The sequence below is a fragment of the Coregonus lavaretus genome (genome assembly GCF_964263955.1).
Source record: "Coregonus lavaretus genome assembly, chromosome: 2".
Lineage (NCBI taxonomy): Eukaryota > Metazoa > Chordata > Actinopteri > Salmoniformes > Salmonidae > Coregonus > Coregonus lavaretus.
The window spans coordinates 32,603,524-32,628,856 of NC_139989.1; the positions used below are offsets into that span (position 1 = coordinate 32,603,524).

Sequence of the window (25,333 nt, forward strand, 5' to 3'; positions counted from 1 at the left end):
TAGTGGGTCCTTAGACAGACAGCAGAGGTCCCTGCTGTGGCTGCCTGCCTCTCTGTCTCTGTCTGTCCGTTTGTCTGTCTGGGCTCCTGCTGCTTCTGGCTATGAGGAACTAGTTAGGGCGGGTAGGCTATCCCCTCTTCCAAAATGAACGTACCCCAGGGCCATCACCATGCGGACCAGGGCCAGGACCTACGCCAGGCCCAGCCTCTGGATCTGTTGTCTTCGGAGGGATCGTTAACATGTAAGTACTGCTACTGACCTGGACTGGTAATCTTGCTGGTACAGTTATTACGGTTGCTGTTACTGACCTGGACTATAACTGTTACTGTTACTGTTCTAGCTGCCTTGGCTAGCATTATGTTTAAGATATAGCTACAAGCTACTAGGTGCCTCTCAGAATGTTTTGTTTGTGACACAAAAGGTGTGATCATATAACCTGATGGTCCAGTCCAGCGTTTTCCAAACTCGGTCCTGGGGACCCGAAGGGGTGCACTTTTAGTGTTTTGCCCTAGCACTACACATATGATTGAAATCATAAAAACTTGAAAATGTGCACCCCTTGGGGTCCCCAGGACCGGGTTTGGGAAATGCTGGTCCAGCCTGTTTGTGCTTTGGCCAACTCCTCTCTCTGTTCGATGGCATTACAAGGAAAGAAGAGTTGGATACAGCTATACAGTGTAGAGCCAGGCTAGTGATCACAGTACTTTGATACATCAGTTGAATGAAGGGTGTGAAGACAGCTTCAGGGAGAGGGAACTTTCTTTAAATCGCCCACTATTTATCAAATATTGACATTGGTGAATTTCCTCTTAATATCATAATTTCCATTGCCAAATGTACTTTGTTATTGTCCAAATCTGTTAGAATAGATGTGTATACTGAATATATCATTCTAAACCATAATAATAACTAACTCCTCTGGGTTAATTCACTAAAAACATGGTCAATATGAATTACGTAAGTGTCATGATAAGACAATTTATAGTTTTAGCCTATTGATCTGAGTGATAAGAACACTGTATATGTAACAATATGGCTGTTCAGAGGCCGCCACCTCTCATCTACTGAACAATAAACCAGGGCCCGTGTTCATAAAGCGTCTCATAGTAGGAGTGCTGATCTAGGATCAGTTTGGTTTTGCCTTTTAAATCATAATGAATAACAAGGGGGATCAGCACTCCTACTTTGAGATGCTTTGTGAATTTGGACTCAGATTGATGAATAAGTATAAGTACAAGAACTTGACTTGACTATTAACTTAGGCCTAGATTCAACCCGGACCGCAGAAGATCTGCATTATAGCGTGATTGACATTTAAAGGTAATTTCCGATTGAGCCAACCGACTTATGCAGTGTTTACTGTGATGCGGTCTCCACGAACACGGAAACATGACCTTTATAATCAGATTGAATCTAGCCCTTAGTCAGACCTTGGTCAGCCACCTAATAACAAGCAGACAGATAGAGAGAGGTCTCTTTAATCCCTGCCATTAGCCAATGCATGACACCCCAACACCTTGTGGACCCCAGGAAGAGTAGCTCCTGCATGTGAAACAGCTAATGGGGATCCTAAACAGCTAAACCTTCCCCTCTCCCACTCCCCAGCTCAGGAGCTGAAGACAGAGCCAGAGACCAGGCCAGATCAGGCTGAGGGCTGTCCAGTCTGTGGAGACAAAGTGTCTGGCTACCACTATGGACTGCTCACCTGCGAGAGCTGCAAGGTACTGTACGCCCAGCTTGATCGATGACACACTTGTTTTCAATGACACACTTGTTTTCGATGACATACTTGTTTCAAATAGTGATGATTTTGTTGACTGTTACATTGAGCCTGCCTGGAGTGGCAGATGGGATGTGGGGTTTTTTCCTCACTTTTGGGACTATTTAATTTATTATATTACACCAGGCCAGCTCAGTCAAGAGCAGCTACATGAAACCAAGACTATTTGGTCTGCTCTATCGTAGATCTAATTGATTTCATTGTTTCCTTAGAGATATACCAAGGCACAGAAACAGCATCCTAGTATCAGCTTGATTGAGCTCTCTCTGTCTCTCTCTCTCCACACACACCCACCTCTCCCCCCTCTCTCCCTCACCCCCTCTCTCTCTGTCTCTCTCCGCCCCCCTCCCTCTCTATCTGCAGGGTTTCTTCAAGCGTTCGGTGCAGAACAACAAGCGTTACACCTGTATAGAAAGACAGAGCTGTCCCATGAACCCCTCCCAGAGGAAACGTTGCCCCTACTGCCGCTTTCAGAAGTGCCTGGCCGTGGGCATGAAGAGAGAGGGTACAGCACACACACACACACACACACACACACACACACACACACACACACTCACATGTGCATGTGCATGTGCACACACACATACTTAAACCAAATGCATTAACACACACTCAAACACATGCATACACACAAAATAATCAACGTGGGTCCTCAAAACAATACTTGAGACCCAGCACAAGGCCAGACCTGTGGGACTCAGAACCATATAAAGCAGGGATGGGCAACTGGTGGGCCGCTTTTGAAGGTCCTCTGATTATTTCCCCCCAAAAAGGGAGGGGGGGGTATGGATGTGGATATGCAGACCCGTGAGCAACTGTGGCCCCTCATGATGAGTTCAGATTTTTGTGGCCCCCACCCCCATCAAAGTTGCCCATCCCTGATATACAGTATACAGGTAACTGCCAAAATAAAGGACACCAATATAAAGTGTCTTAATAGGGTGTTGGGCCACCACGATCCAGAGAAGCTTCAATGCACCTTGGCATAGATTCTACAAGTGTCTGGAATTCTATTGGAGGGATGCGACACTTCTTCCATGCGAAATTCCATCATTTGGTGTTTTGTTGATGGTGGTGGAAAACGCTGTCTCAGACGGCGCTCCAGAATCTCCCATAAGTGTTCAATAGGGTTGAGATCTGGTGACTGAGATGGCCATGGCATATGGTTTACAAATTTCATGCTCATCAAACCATTCAGTGACCACTCGTGGCCTGTGGGTGGGGGCATTGTCATCCTATGGGGGCATAGCCATGGTAGCCAAAGTAATGTCCAAAATAATGGCCTGCCCAGCATTATTATATATGACCCGAAGCATGATGGGATGTTAATTGCTTAATTAATTAATTCAGGAATCACAGCTGTGTGAAAGCACCTGCTTTCAATATACTTTGTATCATGTACTGAAGTGTTTCCATTATTTTGGCAATTACCTGTATGTAGTATATGGCTCTGGTGTACCTGTGGAATGCCTTACCTCTCCTTCCATTGACACCCTTCCATGTTGTTCCCTCATATGGCTTATCTGTGGACTCATAAACCAGAACTGACCCAGATACTGTACACTAAAACATGCTAACATCAGACCTGGGATCAAGTAGTATTGGTTTGTCTTTATTTACATTACATTTTAGTCATTTAGCAGACGCTCTTATCCAGAGCGACTTACAGTTAGTGAGTGCATTCATTTTTAATATTGGCCCCCCGTGGGAATCTTCAAATAATTTTGCTGAGTTTGATTGAGCTTACCTGGCAGTGCTGGCACAATGGGTGTAGGAACCATTAGAATAGTCCCCGAACAAATGCAAACCCTGGCAGGATTGTTACTCCTGTTACTCTCTCTTTATTTGTTATAGTGTCAATACACTCATATGTAACTTTGTCTTCCTCGTTTAAATATAGTTTCAATGTACTCATGTTACTCTCTCTTCATTATAGTGTCAGTATACTCATACCTGTACTGTATGTTACTCTCTGGTCCTACAGCGGTAAGGGCAGACCGAATGAGAGGTGGCCGGAACAAGTTTGGCCCTCTGTATCGACGAGACAGGCAGATGAAACAGCAGAGATGGGTCTACCACCACCAGCAGCACAGCACCACCCCCTACAGTATCAAACTGGAAAGTGCACAAACACACCAGCCTTCCGTTTCAAACATTCACCTGATGTCCAGTCACACATCGGCACCCCTGCCCTCTGGCAATTTCCACCAATCGCAGGCCTACCCCTCCAATATGGGCCATTCGGAGCTCCCCCCCATGCTTCTGGACTGCACCATGAACCAGGACAGGGGGGCTCTAGCTCCTCCTCTGTCCCTGGCTTACCCTGGACTGTACCACCGTTCCTTCCATGTAGGGGGATCAGGATACCCCCAGGAGAAAAGTGAGATGATGCCTTACAGCTACTGCCCAGCACCTCCAACCCCGCCCATACCTAACGGGTTACTCACCCCACTCACCACGCCCACAACCACCCCGAGCTCCACTCCAAGCTCCACCCCGATCCAAACCTCCATATTGACTGCTCCCACACCTAGCTTCCTGGCCCAGCTTCTGGAGGGTGAGCCAGATGAGAGCCAGGTGTGTGCCAAGGTGCTGGCCAGCCTACAGAGAGAGCAGGCAAGCCGCGGGAAACACGACCACCTCAACACCTTCAGTATCATGTGTAAAATGGCTGACCAGACTCTGTTCGGGCTTGTGGAATGGGCCAGGAACAGTATTCTCTTCAAGGAGCTCAAGGTCATACACACACACATAAAAAAAATTATCCTCATAGAAAACAATGGGACGTTTTCAATTCACTTCCTGAATCGACTGCATTGAGAGGATACTGACCTGTGTGTGGTCCTGGTGGTGGCTCCTTTAGGTGGAGGACCAGATGGTGCTGCTGCAGAGCTGTTGGAGTGAGCTGCTGGTGCTGGATCACCTGTGTCGACAGGTGGCCTACAGCAGAGAAAGCTGCATCTATCTGGTCACAGGACAACAGGTAGCTACCACCTCCAATCACTGTCCTCCTCCTCCTCCTTGTAGTCAACCTTGTACTTGTCCTCATGTTCGTCCTCTTCCTCTTCCTCACCCTTTCCTCCTCACACTTTCCATCTCCTCCTCCTCCTTCTCGATCAGCTCATACTATAATGTATTGCCTGAATAACACTATAGGGCCTAAACTCTAGTTTGAAGAGTCTGAACGTCCTGTGTAGTCTGAATAGTGTGAGAGAAAGGCTCCACACCACTCTCTCACTTGAGTATCTTACCTAGTTATTTTCAGATTATCTAGTTTTGCTCTTTTGTAGCTTTGGCAACTATGTGTGTGTTTTCTATCCCAGCTTGTTCCTCTCCCTGTAGGCTTTACAGATGCTCCACAGCCCTTGGCTGCAACCCTTCTAATTTAGTGTACCCTGCACACACAACTCATGTGGAATTCCTGGTCTCTGGCAACGTTTGGAACTGCTGATCTGCGGTCAAGGATACCGAGTTCATCTCAGCCTATGCTGCCCTTCAGTCCCTTTACTTTTTGGCCCTGATGGAGACATGGATCACCCCAGAAAACACTGCTACAGCTGCTCTCTCTTCTTCTCATTTGAATTCATGCTGTCACTGTCACTTGTCCACTCAAGCTTAACATTGTTGTCATCTATCGCCCACCAGGTGCCCTTAGAGAGTTCCTCAATGAGCTTGGCACCTTGATAAACGAATTTCCTGACGATGGCTCACCGCTGTTCGTATTTGCCGACTTCAACCTTGCGACGTCTGCCTTTGATTAATTTCTTTCCAACTTATTTTCCCTCCTTGCCTCTTTTGACCTCACCCTTTCTCAGTCCCCTCCCACTCACAAGGCAGGCAATACGGTTGACCTCATCTTTACTAGAGGCTGTTCGCCTACTAATCTCACTGCAACCCCCTCCAAGTCTCTGATCACTACTTTGTTTCCTTTTCTGTCTCCATTTCCTCCAGCCCTAGTCACTCAGCCCCTACTCAGATGGTCATGTACTGTTGCAATCTTTGCTCTCTCGCTCCCACTACTTTCTCCTCTTGATGTGGAAAATAATCACTATACTTTATTGAAAATCAAAGTTCTTCCAGAGTTTTTGTAGAATCAAGATTGACTTTATTACAATTCAACAAAGCCGGGCTGGTCTGCAGAGTAGCCTTCCTTCTCTCTCTCTGCTCCCCGTCTATATAGTCCCATTCACATCCCTTCTAGCTCAAAACCCCTCCCTCTTCAGTTTCCCGCTCTCTATCGCTCCGCCCACTCCCTTTGTCTATGATGGCGGCTAAATTCAACTTTTATTCAGTTCAGAATCAATAGTAATACAATCAATCAATCCCTTATCTTGCAAAAACACTAATGTTTAGTTTAAACTCTGTTCCACCCCAGCTCTCCCGAGCTTGACCTGAAGATTGATTGTTGGACATGACAGATTTACACGTAATCTTTCAAACATACCCAAACCTACTCCTCTTCCCTCCCGTCATGCTGTAATTACTCATGACTAGTCTAAACGCTGTTCAACTTTGGCTCCGCTCTCAGAACCTTTGTTTGAGGAGAGATGCATTAGGCAACAGTCTGGATTCAGTCTCTGATAAGGTAAGACAGCCATGGATTAGGTAAGAGCAAGCAATTCGACCTTAGGTCAGATCCCCATTTCACACATACACAAGCCCAGTGAAAGGAACCATTCTTAGTTCTTGTCTAGCAACAGAGACGTCCGTGATTTAACGTTGTTTAGCACATAGTTCACTAAATAATCCCCCTCACTCTTCTGTCCTATCATTTCTCCCTTCTGCTAAATCCTTATCCCTCCTGTCTCCTGATTCTGCCTCTTCAGCCCTACTCTCCCCCCTTTCTGCATCCTATGACTCGCACTGTCCCTTTTCCTCCCGGTTGGCTCTGCCTTCCCTTTTTGCTCCGTGGTTGAGTGACTCATTGCAAGCTTACAGAACAGGGCTGCGGGCAGCTGAGCGAAAATGGAGGAAAACTAAACTTCCAGAGGACCTATCATCCTTCCACTCCCTCCTCTCTACCTTCTCTTCCTCTCTATCCGCTGCTAAAGCCACTTTCTATCACTCTAAATTTAAAGCTTCTGCCGCTAACCCTAGGAAACTATTTTCCACCTTCTCCTCCCTAGTTAATCCTCCACCCCCTCCATTTTCCCTCTCTGCAGACGACTCTGTCAACCACTTTGAAAAGAAGGTTGAAGACATCCGCTCCTCATTCACTCAGCCTATTGAGTCCACTGGTAATCACTCACACAGAACTACCCTACGCCTTGACCTCTTTCTCCCCTCTCTCTCCAGATGAAATCCTGTGACTAGTGAGGTCCGGCCGCCCGACAACCTGCCCGCTCGACCCTCTCCCCTCCTCCCTTCTCCAGACCATCTCTGGACACCTTCTCCCATTTCTCACTTCCCTCATCAACTCATCCCTGACCACAAGATGCTTCCCCTCTGACTTCAACATGGCCTGTGTCACTCCCTTCCTCAAGAAACCAACACTTCAAATCAAATCAAATTAAATTTTATTTTCCACATGCGCCAAATACAACAGGTGTAGACCTTACAGTGAAATGCTTACTTACAAGCCCTTAACCAACAATGCTGTTTTAAGAAAAATAAGTGTTAAGGAAAAAAATAGATAAGTAAAAAATAACAAATAACAAATAATTAAAGAGCAGCAGTAAAATTAAAAAACAGTAGGGAGGCTATATACAGGGGGTACCGGTACAGAGTCACTTGACTCCTCTGACGTCAAAAATTACAGACTGGTATCCCTTCTTTCTTTTCATTCCAAAACACTTGAGGGTGCCGTCTCTGACCAACTCTCTCAGAATTATATTTTTGAACCTAACCAGTCAGGCTTCAAGACGGGTCACTCAACCAAGACTGCTCTTCTCTGTGTCACGGAGGCTCTCCGCACTGTCAAAGCTAAATCTCTATCCTCTGTTCTCATCCTCCTATATCTATCCGTTACCTTCAACACCGTGAACTATCATATGCTCCTCTCCACCCTCTCAGGGCTGGGCGTCTCAGGCTCTGCACACTCTTGGATTGCATCCTACCTGGCAGGCCGCTCGTACCAGGTGACGTGGAGAGGATAATTGTCTGCACCACTTACTCTTATGACTGGTGTCCCCCAGGGCTCGGTTCTATGCCCTCTCCTCTTCTCTCTATACACCAAGTCACTCTGCTCCATCATATCCTCACATGGTCTCTACTATCATTGCTAGGTGGATGACACTCAACTACTTTTCTCCTTTCCCCCTTCTGACAATCAGGTGGCAACAACCGTCTCTGTGTGCCTGGCAGATATCTCAGTTTGGATGTCGGCCCACCACCTCAAGCTCAACCTCAACAAGACGGAGCTGATCTTCCTCCCGGGGAAGACCTGCCCGCTAAAAGACCTCTCCATCACGGTTGACCACTCCACGGTGTCCCCCTCCCAGAGAGAAAAGAACCTTGGCGTGACCCTGGACAACACCCTGTCGTTCTCTGGAAACATCAAAGCAGTGACTCGCTCCTACAGGTCCTAATCCAGGGACTTGTCATCTCTCATCTGGACTACTGCAACTCGCTGTTGGCTGGGCTCCCCGCTTGTGCTATCAAACCCCTGCAACTTATCCAGAGCGCTGCAGCCAGCCTGGTGTTCAACCTTCCCAAGTTCTCCCATGTCACCCCGCTCCTCCGCACACTCAAATGGCTTCCAGTCGAAGCTCGCATCCACTGCAAGACCATGGTACTTGCCCCCACCCCCCCAAAACAATAGTGCCTTTTATGAACTAACACTCGCACTTTACTCACATTTTTTTTCTTACTAGCTCTGACTTTGCTGACAGCTACGTTATTGAGGAAAATGTACTTACTATGACTGTGATATGTGGTTGTCCTACCTAGCGATCTTAAGATGAATGCACTAACTGTATGTCGCTCTGTCACACAACACAATGCCACAGATGCCTCAAGTTGAGGGAGTGTGCAATTGGTATGCTGACTACAGGAATTGCCCAAGAATTTAAAGTTAATAAGCTGCCTCCAACAACATTTTAGAGAATTTGTCAGTACGTCCAACTGGCCTCACAACTGCAGACCACGTGTATGCCATTGTGTGGGTGAGCGGTTTGCTGATGTCAACGTTGTGAACAGAGTGCCCCATGGTGGCGGTGGGGTTATGGTATGGGCAGGCGTAAGCTATGAACAACGAACACATTTAAATTTTATTGATGGCAATTTGAATGCATAGAGATGCCGTGATGAGATCCTGAGGCCCATTGTTGTGCCATTCATCCGCCACCATCACCTCATGTTTCAGCATGATAATGCGAGGTCCCATGTCGCAAGGATCTGTACACAGTTCCTGGAAGCTGAAAATGTCCCAGTTCTTCCATGGCCTGCATACTCACCAGACATGTCACCCATTGCGCATATTTGGGATGCTCCGGATCGACATATACGACAGCGAGTTCCCGCCAATACCCAGCAGCCATTGAAGAGGAGTGGGACAACATTCCACAGCCCACAATCAACAGCCTGATCAACTCTATGCGAAGGAGATGTGTCGTGCTGCATGAGGAAAATGGTGGTCACACCAGATACTTACTGGTTTTCTGATCCACACCCTTACCTTTTTTTAAGGTATCTGTGAACAACAGTCACGTGAAATCCATAGATTAGGGCCTAATGAATTTATTTATATTGACTGATTTCCTTATATGAACTGTAACTCAGTAAAATCTTTAAAATTGTTGCAGGTTGCGTTTATATTTTTGTTCAGTATAGAGAGAGAGAGGGTCATACACACACAAAAATCTGGATAGTCTAAAAGTGAATAGTCTGAAAGTCGTAAATTGTTTTAAAGTTTTGAATAGTCTGGAAGCTGTCAAGTCTGGAAGTCCTATAAGGTCCTAAATAGTCCTGTCTCTCTGATGCAGATTGAGGTGTCGAACATCCTGACCCAGGCAGGGGTCACTTTGACCAGTCTGGTGTCAAGGACTCAGGACCTGGTGGTCAAACTCAAGGCCTTCCACCTGGACACACAGGAGTTTGTGTGCCTCAAATACCTGGTCCTCTTCAACCCTGGTGAGTGAGTCCTCCTGTCCTACACTGAATGTTACTTTGCTCTGATGTACCACTGCTGTAGGTCACTGGTTCTGGTTTTGGTCCCTGGTTGACTGATTCTCAGCCAAGGGATCTCCACTGGAAACAGACAACTTGATTGGGTTTTGTATTAGACAATCTCACAGTAGACACTTCCCAATTGTTTGATAGTAAAATAATCAAACTGTCTCTGCCTTTCTTTTCCACACTGCAGACGTGAAGTCCGTTTGGATAGTCCCCTACAGATGGTTTATAGATATTCAACTAACTATCCATTAGCTATGCACTAACTATCCACTAACTGTCTCTACCTGTCCCTCTTGACCCTGCAGACGTGAAGTCGGTGCAGGACCGCCGGCAGGTGGAGCGGACCCAGGAAAGGGTGAACCGCACCCTGATGGACCACACCCTCTACACCCACCCGGGTCACTCCGACAAGTTTGGCCAACTGCTGCTACGGCTTCCTGAGATTCGCAGCATCAGCCTGCAGATGGAGGAGTATCTGTACCAGCGCCACCTACTGGGCGATCTGCCCTGCAACTCATTGCTCACAGAGATGCTGCACGCTAAACACAGCTGAATACCACCTTGCCTTGCTAACAGAGATGCTGAACGCTAAACACAGTTGAACAACACCCTGGGCTTGTCCCAAATGGCAACCTATTCCCTACATGGTGTACTACTTTTAACCTGGGCCCATAGAGCTTTGATCAAAGGTAGTGCACTATATAGTGAATAGGGTGCCATTTGGGACGCACACCCTGCTCCACTCACAGAGATGCTGATTGCTATGCACAGCTGAACAACTACCTGCTGGACTAGGCTGGTGGGCTCCCTCTCTTCACCTGGGTTGTGTTCATTTGGCACAGGGAGAGGCTACTTTTTGTATTCCATTGTAAAACATTTTTGCCAAGGTGTAGCATGATGAACACGACATTGTCCCTAAACACAGATCTAAGATTTTCAAAAGTTATCTATCTGGGTTTCTCCTATCGAATAGGATTAAATGCATAGAAATAGAATGAATAAAACGGACGAATCATTGACTTGAATGGGGACTCCCGTTCTATATATTCTTTCTATGCATTTAATCCTATCCGATAGCTGAAATCCATTTTTGAAAAGTTGTGCCCAGATGACCCGAACCCCATTCCTAACCATAACCATTAAGGGGATAAGACATTAACATCTGATCCAGGATCTGTGGTTAGTAACAACATCCATCTACTTTGTGTGCTTCCTCCCAAGTAATCATTACCGGTTATTCAGATCAGTATTACATTATTCAATTATTCATCTCTAATTTATCATTTGTTTGAAACCCTGAGTTAACTAGTCAGTATTCAGTCAGATGGGAGTAGGAACCAAAACACTGCCATTTGCTCTCTCCTCTTCTCCTGTACACCCATTATGCAGACGACATATACATCACATTGTCTTGTCAAATGATGTGTATCAGTTTTGTTTTCTGTCAGATAAAACCTGGAGTAAATTATGTCATCCCTTTACCACAAGACATGTTTGAAATAAACAAGCAGCGGTGTCATGTGCCCCCTCAGATTTGTCCTGAAAAATAAAATAAAATAATCATTTAAATGTTGTTACTTCTCTGTAATACTACACGCCACCTAGCAATTTTATGAAGTTGGCTTTAGCTAGCCCAGATAGGTTCCCTATCTCCCAACCTCATAACTAGCTACCAAGAAGCCATTTCAGGCATCAATCAAGTTAGAGTAGCTAGCTTGTCTAACTGAGTTGGCATGCCAGGTTGGTAGACTTAGAAAAGCAAGCAATTACTAAATGTACTGAAAGATTTACATTCCTTTAATCTTGTACCCAGATTTTTGCAGAGAAGCATATTTAGTTTATTAAAAAAAAGAACCACCAGTCAGGAGGATACAGACTGCTCAAGAGGTCTATGTATTGATATGGCGAAAAAGCTGTTTCAGGTGTTTGAAAAATGCTAAATTCGCCAACTTCCGGACGGGGGACCTAGCCCACCTCCGAACCACCCCCCTAGTCATCCTCACTCACTTTGTTTCCCCTCAGAATTTTGGGGTGCATGACACCCCTATAAACAATAATTGTGAAAAGTGGAAGCCTCAAGTGTGTGTGTGTGTGTGTGAGCAAGAATGCGCTCAACCTGTACTTAACATACTTTCATTTCCTCACACTCTTTTTTTGTTGATATGGGCCATAGAGCGTACGAGTTTCAGTTACACACATGGCATTTAGCAAACAGTCTTCATAGCTAGTCACAGTGCAATTCTGCTAATGCTGACAGTGATAGTATGGACTTCAAAAAAATCTAAATGAAATTAGGGGAAAAGAGACTATGAAAAGGAAAGAAATTCTCTCAAACTATAAAAACGTGGAACCGATAGGCAATGTAACTTTAAACAAACAACTTTTAAAATGTTTTATGAAGCTTTCATAAACACTCTATAAGGCCTCCATACGGTAGATGCTTTAGAAATCATTTATAAGCAAATACCATTCTGTATGCATAAAGGGTGAAAAAAGAGCTATGCCACATTTGGAAAAGCGCTAGATGTTAACGTACAGTGCATTCGGAAAGTATTAAGACCCCTTGACTTGTTCCACATTTTGTTACGTTACAGCCTTATTCTAAAATGGATTAAATAAATATAAATCCTCATCAATCTACACACAATACCCCATAAAGACAATTTGAAAACAGTGTTTTAGAAGTAAAAAACAGAAATACCTTATTTACATAAGGATTCAGACCCTTTGCTATGAGACTCGAAATTGAGCTCAGGTGCATCCTGTTTCCATTGATCATCCTTGAGATGTTTCTACAACTTCATTGGAGTCCACCTGTTGTAAATTGAATAGATTGGACATGATTTGGAAAGGCACACACCTGTCTATATAAGGTCCCACAGTTGACAGTGCATGTCAGAGCAAAAACCAAGCCATGAGGTCGAAGGAATTGTCCGTAGAGCTCCGAGACAGGATTGTGTCGAGGCACAGATCTGGGGAAAGGTACCAACACATTTCTGCAGCATTGAAGGTCCCCAAGAACACAGTGGCCTCCATCATTCTTAAATGGAAGAAGTTTGGAACCACCAAGACTCTTCCTAGAGCTGGCCGCCCAGCCAAACTGAGCAATCAGGGGAGAAGGGCATTGGTCAAGGAGGTGAACAAGAACCCGATGGTCACTCTGACAGAGCTCCAGAGTTCCTCTGTGGAGATGGGAGAACCTTCCAGAAGGACAACCATCTCTGCAGCACTCCACCAATCAGGACTTTATGGTAGAGTGGCCAGACGGAAGCCACTCCTCAGTAAAAGGCACATGACATCCCACTTGGAGTTTGCCAAAAGGCACCTAAAGGACTGACCATGAGAAACCAGATTCTCTGGTCTGATGAAACCAAGATTGAACTCTTTGGCCTGAATGTCAAGCGTCACGTCTGGAGGAAACCTGGCACAGTGGTGGAAGCATGGTGGTGGCAGCATCATGCTGTGTTTTTCAGCAGCAGCGACTGGGAGACTAGTCAGGATCGAGGGAATGATGAATGGAGCAAAGTACAGAGATATCCTTGATGAAAACCTGCTCCAGAGCGCTCAGGACCTCAGACTGGGGTGAAGGTTCACCTTCCAACAGGACAATGACCCTAAGCACACAAACAAGACAACGCAGGACAAAGGAGATAATCGTGGACTACAGGAAAAAAAAGAGGACTGAGCACGCCCCCATTCTCATCAACGGGGCTGTAGTGGAACAGTTTGAGAGCTTCAAGTACTTGGTGTTCACATCACCAACAAACTATCATGGTCCAAACACACCAAGACAGTCGTGAAGAGGGCACGACAAAGCCTATTCCCCCTCAGGAGACTGAAAAGATTTGGCATGTGTCCTCAGATCCTCAAAAGGTTATACAGCTGCACCATCGAGAGCATCCTGACTGGTTGCATCACCGCCTGGTATGGCAACTGCTCGGCCTCCGACCGCAAGGCACTACAGAGGGTAGTGTGTACGGCCCAGTACATCACTGGGGCCAAGCTTCCTGCCATCCAGGACCTCTATACCAGGCGGTGTCAGATGAAGGCCCTCAAAATTGTCAAAGACTCCAGCCACCCTAGTCATAGACCGTTCTCTCTGCTACCGCACGGCAAGCGGTACCAGAGCGCCAAGTCTAGGTCCAAAAGGCTTCTCAACAGCTTCTACCCCCAAGCGATAAGACTCCTGAACAGCTAATCATGGCTACCCGGACTATTTGCACTGCCCCCCCACCCCCACCCCATCCCCCTCTTTTACGCTGCTGCTACTCTGTTTATTATTTATGCATAGTCACTTTAACTCTACCCACATGTACATATTACCTCAATTACCTCGACTAGCCACATTGACTCTGCACCGGTACCCCCCCTGTATATAGCCTCCCTACTGTTATTTTACTGCTGCTCTTTAGTTATTTGCTTTTATTCTTATTTTGATTTAGATTGTTTTATGCATTGTTGGTTAATTAAGCATTTCACTGTAATGTCTACACCTGTTGTATTCGGCGCATGTGGCAAATACCATTTTATTTGATTTGATTTTGAGGAGTGGCTTTGGGACAAGTTTCTGAATGTCCTTGAGTGGCCCAGCCAGAGCCCGGACTTGAACCCTATCTGGAGAGACCTGAAAATAGCTGTGCAGCGACGCTCCCCATCCAACCTGACAGAACTTGAGAGGATCTGCAGAGAAGAATGGGCCTCCACAAATACAGGTGTGCCAAGCCTGTATCGTCATACCCAAGAAGACTGGAGGATGTAATCACTGCCAAAGGTGCTTCAACAAAGTACTGAGTAAATGTGATATTTCAGTTTCTTTCTTTTTTTTTATACATTTGCAAAAATTTATAAAAATCAGTTTTTGCTTTGTCATTATGGGGTATTGTGTGTAGGTTGATGATGGGAAAAAACAATTTAATCCATTTTAGAATAAGGCTGTAACGTAACAAAATGTGGAAAAAGTCAAGGGGTCTGAATACTTGTTTTAAATATATAGTACAAATCGGCTTTTAAATGATTTGTGAAGCACCTACTGTATGTAGCCCTATAATGGGTTCATGAAGGCTTTGTTAAGCCTTTAAAGTTGTTCATTTAAGGTGGGTCCAGAAACACTAAGGATGAGCATGACAGAAATTAAAGGGGTAATGGTGATTTTTTAAATGATTTTATTAGCCTGGTCCAGTTACCTGGGATGTAATCATGAAAATGTGTGTGAGAGGAACACAAATACTCTGCCCACATCGACACGGTGGTAACAGAGCAAAATAAAAAAAGACAACATACACGACATGTCGGACATGACTTCTATGAAATGAACATGTGAATCACCACTTTAATGGAGAAAAAAAATCAAATACAAATAATAGAATCTTGATACTAAACATCAAATAATCCTTCTAATCTTTACCCAATAAATACACCTTGGGGTTACATGACTGACTGACTGTCTGTCTACAGGAGAATTGCACAGAATCCAGTTATAGTTCGACTATCGCATACGTACTCAACTTTACAAACAGATATACACATTACACCAACACAGTGTCACACAGGTCCATTAATCTCACACTCCTTGCCATACACACCGAACGTACAAACCCATTGTCACGCTTTCATTTCATAAATGCTGCTTTAGAGACAACATTTTTTAAATCAGATCTCCATTTTAAATCTGTCAGAACGACAGGAACGTTTTGTTGTTGTTGTAGGCAGTTTGTGATGTGAAACATGAGAGATGACAGCTGATTGGCCTACATCAGCTGATGTAATGCTAAATGAAGCCAAGACGAGATCAGAACCCACTAGTGCCTACAGGTTACACCAGAAACAACATGGTTTGTGTTCCAAATGGCACCCTATGGGGTCATGTGGTCTAGGCCTAGGTTTACCCAAAACCCCATATAGTACCACACCATACCCTGCAGAGGGACCGAATTAGGGCTGATACAGTCCTGATTATCCTTCATTCACAGGTAACATATACTGTGTGTGTGTGTGTGTGTTTCTCAAATAACACAGTTTGTTCATTTTTGTCCTTCTGGGTTTATTTCTCAGATTGTGGAGAGTTCGCTAAGTCTCTTGTCAGACAGTTTTTCTTCTCTTTCACTCACTGGCCGCTCTTCTCTCAAACACACACACCTCGTTAATGGTAAAGCAGCAGGCTAGCTTATTAATAGTTGAACTTGTTTGTACAAATCATTGTCAAAAATGAAAGTAATCAGCAATAAACAGCATTCATATATATTACATTGTCATTCATTTTAGTTTCTTTTTTTCTCTTACTGTGAATCCAGGGTAACGCTAAACAGAGTATAAAGTCCTCCTTCATTTTTTCCAGTATCATTCATCAAGATAATCATGTATAACGCTATTTTCATTCCTCCTCTCGTACTGAAATAGGAAATAAAGCAAGGCCGAAGCGATTCACTCAGCACATGTCAAAAGTGGTGTAAAAAAAAAACATCCAGATGTCTACAGCTGAAGTAGAGTTGGAGCTGGGCGGAGTCCTTCATAACGCTCTGACTGACAGGCATGGCAGCCCCTCAAGAGTGCTAGAGCCCTCGGTGGACCCGCCCAATACAGTACCTCCCAGTCCTCGACTGGCCAATGACACACCCGGGGGAGCCGAGTGGTTCGGGTGCGCCCTACATTAATGAGAGAGCATTTTGCTAAGTCTGATTTCTTTCAGCTTGGGTTCTTCTGTCCCGTCTGCACGGAGAGGCAGCAGATGGGAGGAGAAAGAGCCCCGGAATTAAAGAAAAAGAAAGGAGGTCAGATGAAAGAGAGAGAAAAGAGAGAGAAAGAGAGGGGGAGATTGCGAGTCTGTCCCCCCATGTTCTGTTCAGAGAGCTGCGGTAGTGTGTGAGATGTTCCCTCTCATGCTCACCACTGAGTGCTTAAGGTCACAATGGATGACTGTGGACGGGGTTAGTCAAGGGGAGGCAGTGGGAAGGCAGGGGGGAGTCAGAGGGAGGTGGGGGAGGCCTGGGGGAGAAGGGAAGGCAGCAGGAGTCTGGGGAGAGGCCCTGGGGTGAGAGGTCCAGTAGGGTGGGAAGAACCCATGTTAATTCCAGTCCTATCACAACATTATTATTATTTGACAATCTAAGTAGATCAGTCTGGGGGGGGGGCAATCAGAGGCCCCTATGGGGTGTAGTGTGTGACAGACAGGGCCCTATGAATGGCTTTAGTAGTAGTGATCATCTGTAGCTGGCCCCCTTGACACATGACATGTACCAATGTCCCCCATACACAGAGCTGATAAGGGTCATATTCATTAGTGCACACCGTAGCAAAACATTTTGCAACGAAAAACGACCCAGGTTGGTCTTAAAGGGGCAGAGACCATCCGGTTGGACAGGCTTAAAGGGGCAGGTGGTTTGTATATGTCTGGCACCAGTGTAATTTATTCCTTTCAGATCCCTCCACTGGTCTACCTGACCAGCCTACTGAACTAAAGCAGTCTCCAAATCAACAGCCAACACTGGACAGCGCCAATATAAGAGAAAGGAGGGGGGAAGAGGGTGGTGGGGAGAGGAGGGGCCCCTGATTTACATATGTCCGCGACCTTCCTCCCCCCGCCAACCACCTCCTCCATCATTGAGATGTTCTCGTTATTATTTGGGGGTCCCCAACTTCTTGGGGGTGCCCGGGCGTTTGCTCTGCCACAGGTGCCCGGGGATGGTGAAGGCATCGACGCTCATAGACATGGTCTTGGACGGGATGGTGGTGAATTGTTTGCGGTCCGAGCTATACTTGTAGATGGACTCCACCATGGCGGGGCTGATGACGCGTGGCCCAATGCCCGTGAGGCGCACCATTTCCTCGGTCTCTAGGTTCATGGTGTAGACGGCCCGGAACTGACAACTGGAGTCACGGAAGAGGATGAGGAAGTGGTTGGCCTGGCACTTCTCCATCTCCTGAACCATAGAAGGAGAGGGGGAGGTAAAACAATGTTAAAAACGCTTTAACAATGACACAATTCAATACAAATCGTGAGTGAGTGAGCTTTGGCAATGTAAACGTATGTTTCCCATGCCAATAAAGCCCTTTGAATTTAAGTGAATTGAGAGAGAGAGAGTGACAAAGCGAGAGAGAGACAGAGAGAGAGAAATAGAAAGAGAGATTGAGAGACCGAGAGAGAAATAGAAAGAGAGAGATAGCGAGTGCGAGAGAGAGAGGTGAACGGGATATGAACAGTGGCAGTGGGGAGCCTCCAACCAGGTAGACTGTGACAGCCAGTCCAGCCTAACCAGCCAGTGGAGCGGAGAGGGGGTTAGCAAGGTTGTTGATTTAAAGGGCTCTAACGGGGTTGTTGTTTGCATCTCAAATGGCACCCTATTCCCTTTGTAGTGCACTATAATGGAATATGGTGGTGCCATTTACATTTAAGTCATTTTCAGAGCGACTAACAGTTAGTGCATACATTTTTTTTTTTTTCATACTGGTCCCCCGTGGGATGCACACATTGATTTAAAAGGATCTAAGGCGAGTTGTTGATTTAAAGAGTTCTGACCTCTACAATCTTGTTTTTCTGCGGTTCGTTGACCTTGCCGGCAAGGCAGCAGCGGGAGATAGCGTTGTGGATGATGAACTTGTTGGACTTGAAGCTGGGCTCCTTGTACAGCTTGGGCCCTGGAAGCCAACACAAATATCACAAATCAACACAAATCACATGCCATAGATCAATGACCAAGTACGTTCCCATACAGACTTTCTGTTAACATGTGGTGGATTGGTTCAAACAGATACTTATGATGACATCGTATTCTCAGTATAGGCTCTGTTTCAATATCCACACTAGCATTCCACTTGGACAGACTACGTAAACATAAATAGTATCGTAGATCTGTAATGATACAACGGGATGCGTGAGACAACGAGCAGCATTAGTTCCAGTGCTTTGGACAAATCCCCATTTTGCAGGTCTTAGCATCTTACGAAATTCGGACAGATAGGGGACATGGGGCCCGTAACTTGCAAAGAGAGAGGGTGGAGCTCTTCGTTCCAGTTCTCATTCTAGCTCTTCTCGTACGGACCTAGAACTTAAATCGAGCATCTGACAAATTACACAATACTTTAGTTCTGGGTTAAGTGAGATTATTGATGAATGCTAGTGTGGATATTATTGGAACAAGAGGGACCTAGAGATGATGTCACAGTCATGGACCCAGAGTGATGGTTAACAGTGAGCTGTAACGTAGGGTTAAAGGTAAACGTACCGGTGTATTCTGGGATGGAGGCGGGAGACGAGGCCGTGGAGGCGTTCTCCCAGTCCTTCTCTCCGTTCTGATTGGCCATTCGTCCTGGTGACATCAGCCTCGAGGGGGAGTGAGATCGGCTGTAAGGAAAGCATAACAACAAAACAATCTATATACCGGAAAATAAACACAGACAGACATTGAATCACACATTTGTTTTAAAAATAGGCCAATAATAAGGACGGAAGGGGGGCATAGTCAGGCAGCTGTATTTGATGATTCATTCAGTAGCTGCAGGTCTCTATGCATGGGAAATACAACTCATTACGGTTAACCATAGCTACCTGTGCGGTAAAATACAGCTCGTTATTGTTGACAGTTACCTGGGAGATTTCCTGACGGTCAGCGTCCCGCTGTTGCCAGTGTCGTTAGCCATTGAGGACAGGTTCATGGTAGAGTGGGAATATACCTTGTTGAGTTTGGAGCCTAGAGAGAGAGAAACAAACACACAGAGAAAAGCACATTAATATGACATAGCAATCTTCTGAGATACGCAGCACAACTGCAAATGAAACCCGACCTGGAACGCCCCCAGACTCAGCGATGGGAGAGATGGGGGTGGAGTTTATATTTACCCATGAATCCCTTGGCGGGGCTGCGGGAAAGCACTGAGTCGTCCCGGAACATGGTCTTGGGTCTCTGCTTCTTCACGCCGCGCACCGTGGTGGGCTTCTGCCGCAACACCTTGTCCAGATCCTCCATGATCTTCAGCTGCTGCCTCCGCTCGTACTCCTGCCTGGTGAAGGTGTCTCTCCGCTGGGTCGTGCTATCTGAAGGGGGGGTACCGGGGGGCCGGAGCCGGTCCTCACCACCACCACCACCCTTGTCTCCCCAGCCCTCGATGTTAAACCACTCGGGTCGGCTATAGGTATAGAGAGAGGGGAGGAGGGGGGGGGGGGGGGGGGTTAACCAATGAATCAATCAAATCAATGAATTATTCAAATTATTCAAATCAATCACATTATTATACAACAACAAGAAACATAAGCAGCTCCATTAGTTTATTCAGAGTCGGCTGTTGGACAACACAGTACTGTAAGTGGATTGAAAACGCAACGCACATCGCATGCTCCTTCTCCTTCTTCTCCTCCTGCTCCAGCCTGCGTCTCTTCATCTCCTCCGCCCTCTTCTGCTGTTTCTGCATCAGGGCTGCTTTCCTCTGGGCCATCTCGTCCTCCGGCCGCACCTTGTCATCCTGATGACGGACACACGCACAGATACAGGATTAGTCAGGCTTAACCTCATACTCAGACAGACAGACACAGACAGACAAACGCACACAGTCGACTAACCTTAAAGAAGAAGCCGACCCCTCCCTTCATCTCAGGTTCGGTCACGTCGCTCATGGAGTCGTCCATGACACTCAGGTCGTCCCCGTCCCTGTCCAAGGCCGATAGAGAAATCTCGATCAGGCTGCTGCGCTTGCCATTAAACACCCCCGCTGCCGGAACGTCACTTTCAAACGAGCACTCCGAGGGCGCCCCCGAGCTCCCACCACCCCCACGCTCCTTTCTCCCCGAGGCCTGAGATGTGGCGGCATCCAGGTCCATGCTGAAGATGCTCTGGTCCTCGTTCGAGCCGGCATCTGACATGTTGTCATCCAGGGCCAGCGACAGCGCCCGGGGGGTGGGGGTTGGGGAGGGGATGTGGGTTGGGGTGGAGGCAGGGCTGGGGGCAGAGCTGATGTTGAAGGTGGAGGAGTTCTGGTCTCTGCACTGCCAGGGGGAGGCGCGGCGCAGGTGGGGGATAGTGTCCACGTTCTGCGGGGGGGTGAGCACGCGCGACAGGCCCGGCACTTTGAGATCCTGGGGGCGGGCGTGGTGGTAGTGGGTGGCCTGGTGCTTGGGGCTCTTGGGAGGCACCGACTGGGCCCGGCGATGGACCTGAGGCGACTTGGGTGTTCTGGCGGGACTGGCGGCGTTGCGGCGGGATGACGAGGTGGGAGAGGAGGCGGAGGCAAGGTTGCGAGGGGTGGACGCGCGGGACATGCGGGTCGGGGGAGATGCTGAGGATTTGAGACTGGGCGGGATCACCCAGGACTTGTTGCCGGCGGGAGTGGCGGGCTTCTTCCTGATGAGTTGGTTCTGTTGTTCTGAGAGGCGCTGCATGTCGCTCTGCAGAGAGCTTAGCGCCGCGTTCAGCTTTGATACAGCGTTGTTGTAGTCCCCCAAGGGCGCTGGCTGATGCACTACCACCCCGGCCTTCTGTCCTCCTGACCCGGCACCCTTCTCTCCCTGCACACCTTCTCTACCTGCCCTGTCCTTGGGTAAGGAGGCCTGCTTGTTGTCCAGGTATGTTGAAGGTTTGACGTTCCCCTCCTGCTCCACTGAGGGGCGCCGTTTCTCCTGCTGCTGCGCCTCCTGCTGCTCCTCGTCCTCCATGTGAGCCAGCCTTTCCTCTAGCGTCAGCCCCCTGAGGTCCTCCTCTGTGGAGGAGGCGCTAACCTGGCCCTCCTCCTCCTCTCCCTCCCCCTGCTCCTTCTTCAGCTGCAGGAAGGCGCTCTTGCCCAGTCTCTGGCGGTGCTTAGCGAAGATGGCCTCAATACGTTTCTTCTGGGCCTCGATGGCCTTCCTCTTCTCCTCCAGCCGGGCTCCCAGCTCGGACATCTCGGTGGTCAGTCCAGGGCTCTTACTGGGGCTCTCCTCCGTCGACTTCTGTGGCTGGGCCGCCCAGCTGGTCATCGACGCCGTCGCTGCCGGGGCGACAGGTTCGCTGCTGCTGGCGCCGTCACTTTTAGTGGATTCGCCCACTGTCGACGGTTTCTTCTTGCGCTCAGCAAAGCTGGTCATCCTCACGCCGCTGTCCTGGGCGTCGTCCCCCCCTCCTCGGCCTCTGGTGTGGACATCAGGCGTGGCAGGGGTGGACTGGGCATTGGGGAGGAGGAGGAGGTCCTCAGAGGCGTCAGAGTCCACGCTCCCGTCCCTCAGCACCGAGTCGTCGTCCCGCGAGCCCTCTGAGGTGTGTCGGGTGCGGGAGGAGGGGGTAGAGGAGGGCTGCTCCTTGGGTGTCTGCATTTTGCCCCCCATGGGGAGATGGGGGTGGTACATCATCCCAGAGCGGGACGGGGCGGAGCAGCTGAGGGGTACGGGGTTAAGCGGGTGGGAGGGGTGAGGGGCGCGGCCATTGTGTCTGGCGCTGGCCGGGTCATCGGGCGAATGCAGGAAGAATCCGTCGGCTGCCCCGTCGGGGTGCAGCCGGGGTTCCATCTTGCCCTCGTTGTGGATGATCTGCAGGGCCTCCTCGATGGTGGGCAGCTCCCCCTCCCCCTCTCCCTCTCCCTCTCCCAGGCCGTTCTCCTTCAGCAGCATGGGCACCACGGAGGAGCTCTGGGTGGCCCAGGATGGTCTGTGGGAGCCGGGGGTGGCGGGGGGCTTGCTAAGCAGGTGACTAAGGTCCTCTGGGGGGGTGTAGGGCACGCGGGTCATGGTCTGGCCGGGGGCCACGTTGTCAGAGCTGACCGAGCGGGTGATGGCGCCTCCCATCACGATGTCCACGTCGCTGTCCATGCCGAAGGGAATGCTAAAGGACACGGCCGAGGACAGGGGACGACTGGACGGAGACAGAGAGACGGACAGAGATAGATGGAGACGGAGGGAGACAGTGTGTGAGAGAGAGAGTGAGAGAGTTTACTTGCTGAATGACTTAATTGAAATAGAATTTACTCCAAACTTTGTATTGAGATACAACTGAAATATGGAGCTAACAACACACACGAAGAGACAGAGAGACAGATGGGGCCTACCTGAAAGGCTTCTTGGTCCATGTTCTCCCAGCTCCCTCTACATGAGACATGGAGGCAGACTGAGTCAGAGACCCTGCACACATTCACACAGTAATCAACACAGACAGACAGAGACAGACAGACACCACAAAAGACACAAGTCAGGGCATACAAAGATGCACAAACACACAGATTAACAGACAGACAGAAAAACCTTTACATGGACCCACTGGTAAACAAACGCGGACAACACAGTTATAAAAGATGCAATGGCATCCTCACTAGACCTGGGTGCAAACTCAAGTATCTGTTTTCCCTCAAATACTTTGAGGAGCATTTGATTGAGCATGCCTGCCTGGAGTCTCAGATTAACAGGGTTTGCACTTTTGGGACTATTCCATTTCTTTCCATTGCTTTCATTGTGTCAATCAATCAAGCACAGCTACAGTGTTGTAAATAAAACAAATACTATTTGAACCCAGAGAACAGAAGTGGGACAGACGTAAATGATGGGATGACGTCGCCCTGCTCTCACCTGGCACAGGCCCTGGCGACACTGGCGAGGAGATGGGCAGGAACGGCTTCTTGAAGATGGATGGAGAGCCGCTGAAATACAGACAAACATTTTGTTTCAAGATCAAGTTTCAAGTTTAAGTTGATTTGCCATATGTAATAAATACTGTACATTGGAAATCTACTCTCACTCACCAGAGCTCTCACAATAAAAAAACTTTCACTCAAAAGATACCATTCCTGAAATAGATCACTTTTTATTTTCTATAACAGATCAGAGCTGCTGTACCTGTTATTGCTCAAACTGGTTGGCTTGATCGGTGCAGAAGCATCTGGAATAAAATAAACAGTCTCATGAGTCAAACATCGATACTGCCATTTAGGCCTACACAGGAATCACATATCAGACTAGGACTTGAATGTATCAAGCATCTGAAATGTAGGAGTACTGATTTAGGATCAGTTTAGCCTTTTAGATCACAATGAATAAGATTATATGGACAGGGAAGACCTGATCCTAGATCAGCACTCCTGCTCGGAGTCGCTATATGAATATAGGCCCAGGGGTGTATTGCAGATATAAATGTAATAACTAGAGCTGACATAATTCCTTATTCTACTTGACAAACCATCATATTTGTTCTATAGGACACATTTCTATGTGAGTTTTGTAACATTGCATCCTCCTGAACAGGGCCCGGCACAAACACTTACCAGTGGTGTTCAGTGGCTGAACAAACTCTGGCCTCCGTACCTCAAACCAACACAGCAGCTCTGCTAGGAAACTCATCATGTTGACCTGAACATACCAGAGAAACAGTTAAAGGACCCATGTAATGCTGTTTCGATCTCCATAACAAATCATTCCTGGGTATCAATAAAGTTTCATGCTCTACTAGTTCTATTACATGTACGGCATCCAGCTCCAGTTGGTCAAACACTCTCTGTATAAGACAGTCTAGGCAGAGCCATATATTTCTAAATAAATGGCTCTGAGGGCAAGACACTGTGTAGATCAGGGCTCTCCAACCCTGTTTCTGGAGCGCTACCCTCCTGTTGGTTTTTACTCCAACCCTAGTCTAGCACACCTAATAATAAGCTAAATGAATCAGGTTAGTTACAACAGGGGTTGGAGCAAAAACCTACAGGAGGGTAGCTCTCCGGGAAAAGGGTTGTTGTAGAGCCGACTAGGTGAAAAATCTGTCGATGTGCCCTTGAGCAAGGCCCTTAACCCTAATTGCTCCTGTAAGTCGCTCTGGATAAGAGCGTCTGCTAAATGACTAAAATGTAAATGTAAATGTAGATGTGGCTATATGGGCCCCATAGTGAGGTGTGGATGTAGTACCTGGAGCTCCAGTGGGGTGTAGAGCAGGTCCTCCAACACCAGGGGACAGCAGCTCTTCAGACAGCTGTCACAGAACTCTCGGATCAGCTGCAGGTTGTACAGGCTGTCTGCCACCGCCACGGACTCCTTCATACACACGTCTGAAGAAGAAAACAAGGACTTTATTGTCCAAAAATACACGGCGGTCCGCTTTATCCCAACCCTTCCGAAAGTCACACATACAGGTTGGAGGCTAGAGCAGAGGGAAGCCATATTGTGGCACCCATTTAACACAGGAATGGTACAATGAGCAGGTAGTCAGGCCATGGAGTATTTCATATAAACATCTAACACAGGACAATGAGCAGGTAGTACAGGAAGTGGAATGACACACTGCACACAGTAATACAATATGTTACTGTATTAAAGAAAGTGTGGTTTAAACCTAAATGGAACCTTGTGTGACATAGTAAGCTAGGCTTTTTAGACAAACCCCCAGGCATGAACTACATTATATTCGACAACTAGTCCACTGTTTTTAATTTGTATTTGCATATCAAATACTGTCATGTAAATTTTTTATCATGTGGTTTTACCCTCTAGTCGCAACAGGCCGGGGC

General features: G+C 47.4%; 2 protein-coding genes across 2 annotated transcripts in view; one reads left to right on the forward strand and one right to left on the reverse strand.

Moving 5' to 3' along the window:
• LOC311103181 (nuclear receptor subfamily 5 group A member 2-like) lies at positions 1-11,471 on the forward strand. Its single transcript, XM_084144734.1, has 7 exons — positions 1-241; positions 1,606-1,721; positions 2,144-2,285; positions 3,768-4,519; positions 4,647-4,766; positions 9,706-9,853; positions 10,204-11,471. Exons 1-7 carry the CDS (start codon positions 145-147, stop codon positions 10,449-10,451), a joined length of 1,623 nt encoding a protein of 540 aa, XP_084000860.1. The 5' UTR covers positions 1-144; the 3' UTR covers positions 10,452-11,471.
• Positions 11,472-15,043: 3,572 nt separating this feature from the next.
• Positions 15,044-25,333, reverse strand: part of LOC311138763 (calmodulin-regulated spectrin-associated protein 3-like) — a 37,577-nt gene continuing 27,287 nt past the window's right edge. The window contains exons 6-17 of the mRNA XM_084173573.1: positions 24,735-25,032; positions 24,104-24,188; positions 23,679-23,721; positions 23,412-23,482; positions 22,898-22,970; positions 20,448-22,704; positions 20,217-20,350; positions 19,731-20,017; positions 19,479-19,581; positions 19,117-19,235; positions 18,411-18,529; positions 15,044-17,814 (exon numbers count right to left, since the gene is read on the reverse strand). Of these exons, the coding sequence (XP_084029699.1) occupies positions 17,512-17,814; positions 18,411-18,529; positions 19,117-19,235; positions 19,479-19,581; positions 19,731-20,017; positions 20,217-20,350; positions 20,448-22,704; positions 22,898-22,970; positions 23,412-23,482; positions 23,679-23,721; positions 24,104-24,188; positions 24,735-25,032 (3,892 nt within the window). The 3' untranslated portion in view covers positions 15,044-17,511. The remainder of the gene's footprint in view (positions 17,815-18,410; positions 18,530-19,116; positions 19,236-19,478; positions 19,582-19,730; positions 20,018-20,216; positions 20,351-20,447; positions 22,705-22,897; positions 22,971-23,411; positions 23,483-23,678; positions 23,722-24,103; positions 24,189-24,734; positions 25,033-25,333) is intronic.

Coding starts and splice junctions, on each gene's coding strand:
- LOC311103181 (XM_084144734.1), top strand. CDS start 145: ATGAACGTACCCCAGGGCCATCACCATGCGGACCAGGGCCAGGACCTA. Junction 1,722..2,143: donor TCACCTGCGAGAGCTGCAAG/GTACTGTACGCC, acceptor CTCTATCTGCAG/GGTTTCTTCAAGCGTTCGGT. Junction 2,286..3,767: donor CGTGGGCATGAAGAGAGAGG/GTACAGCACACA, acceptor CTGGTCCTACAG/CGGTAAGGGCAGACCGAATG.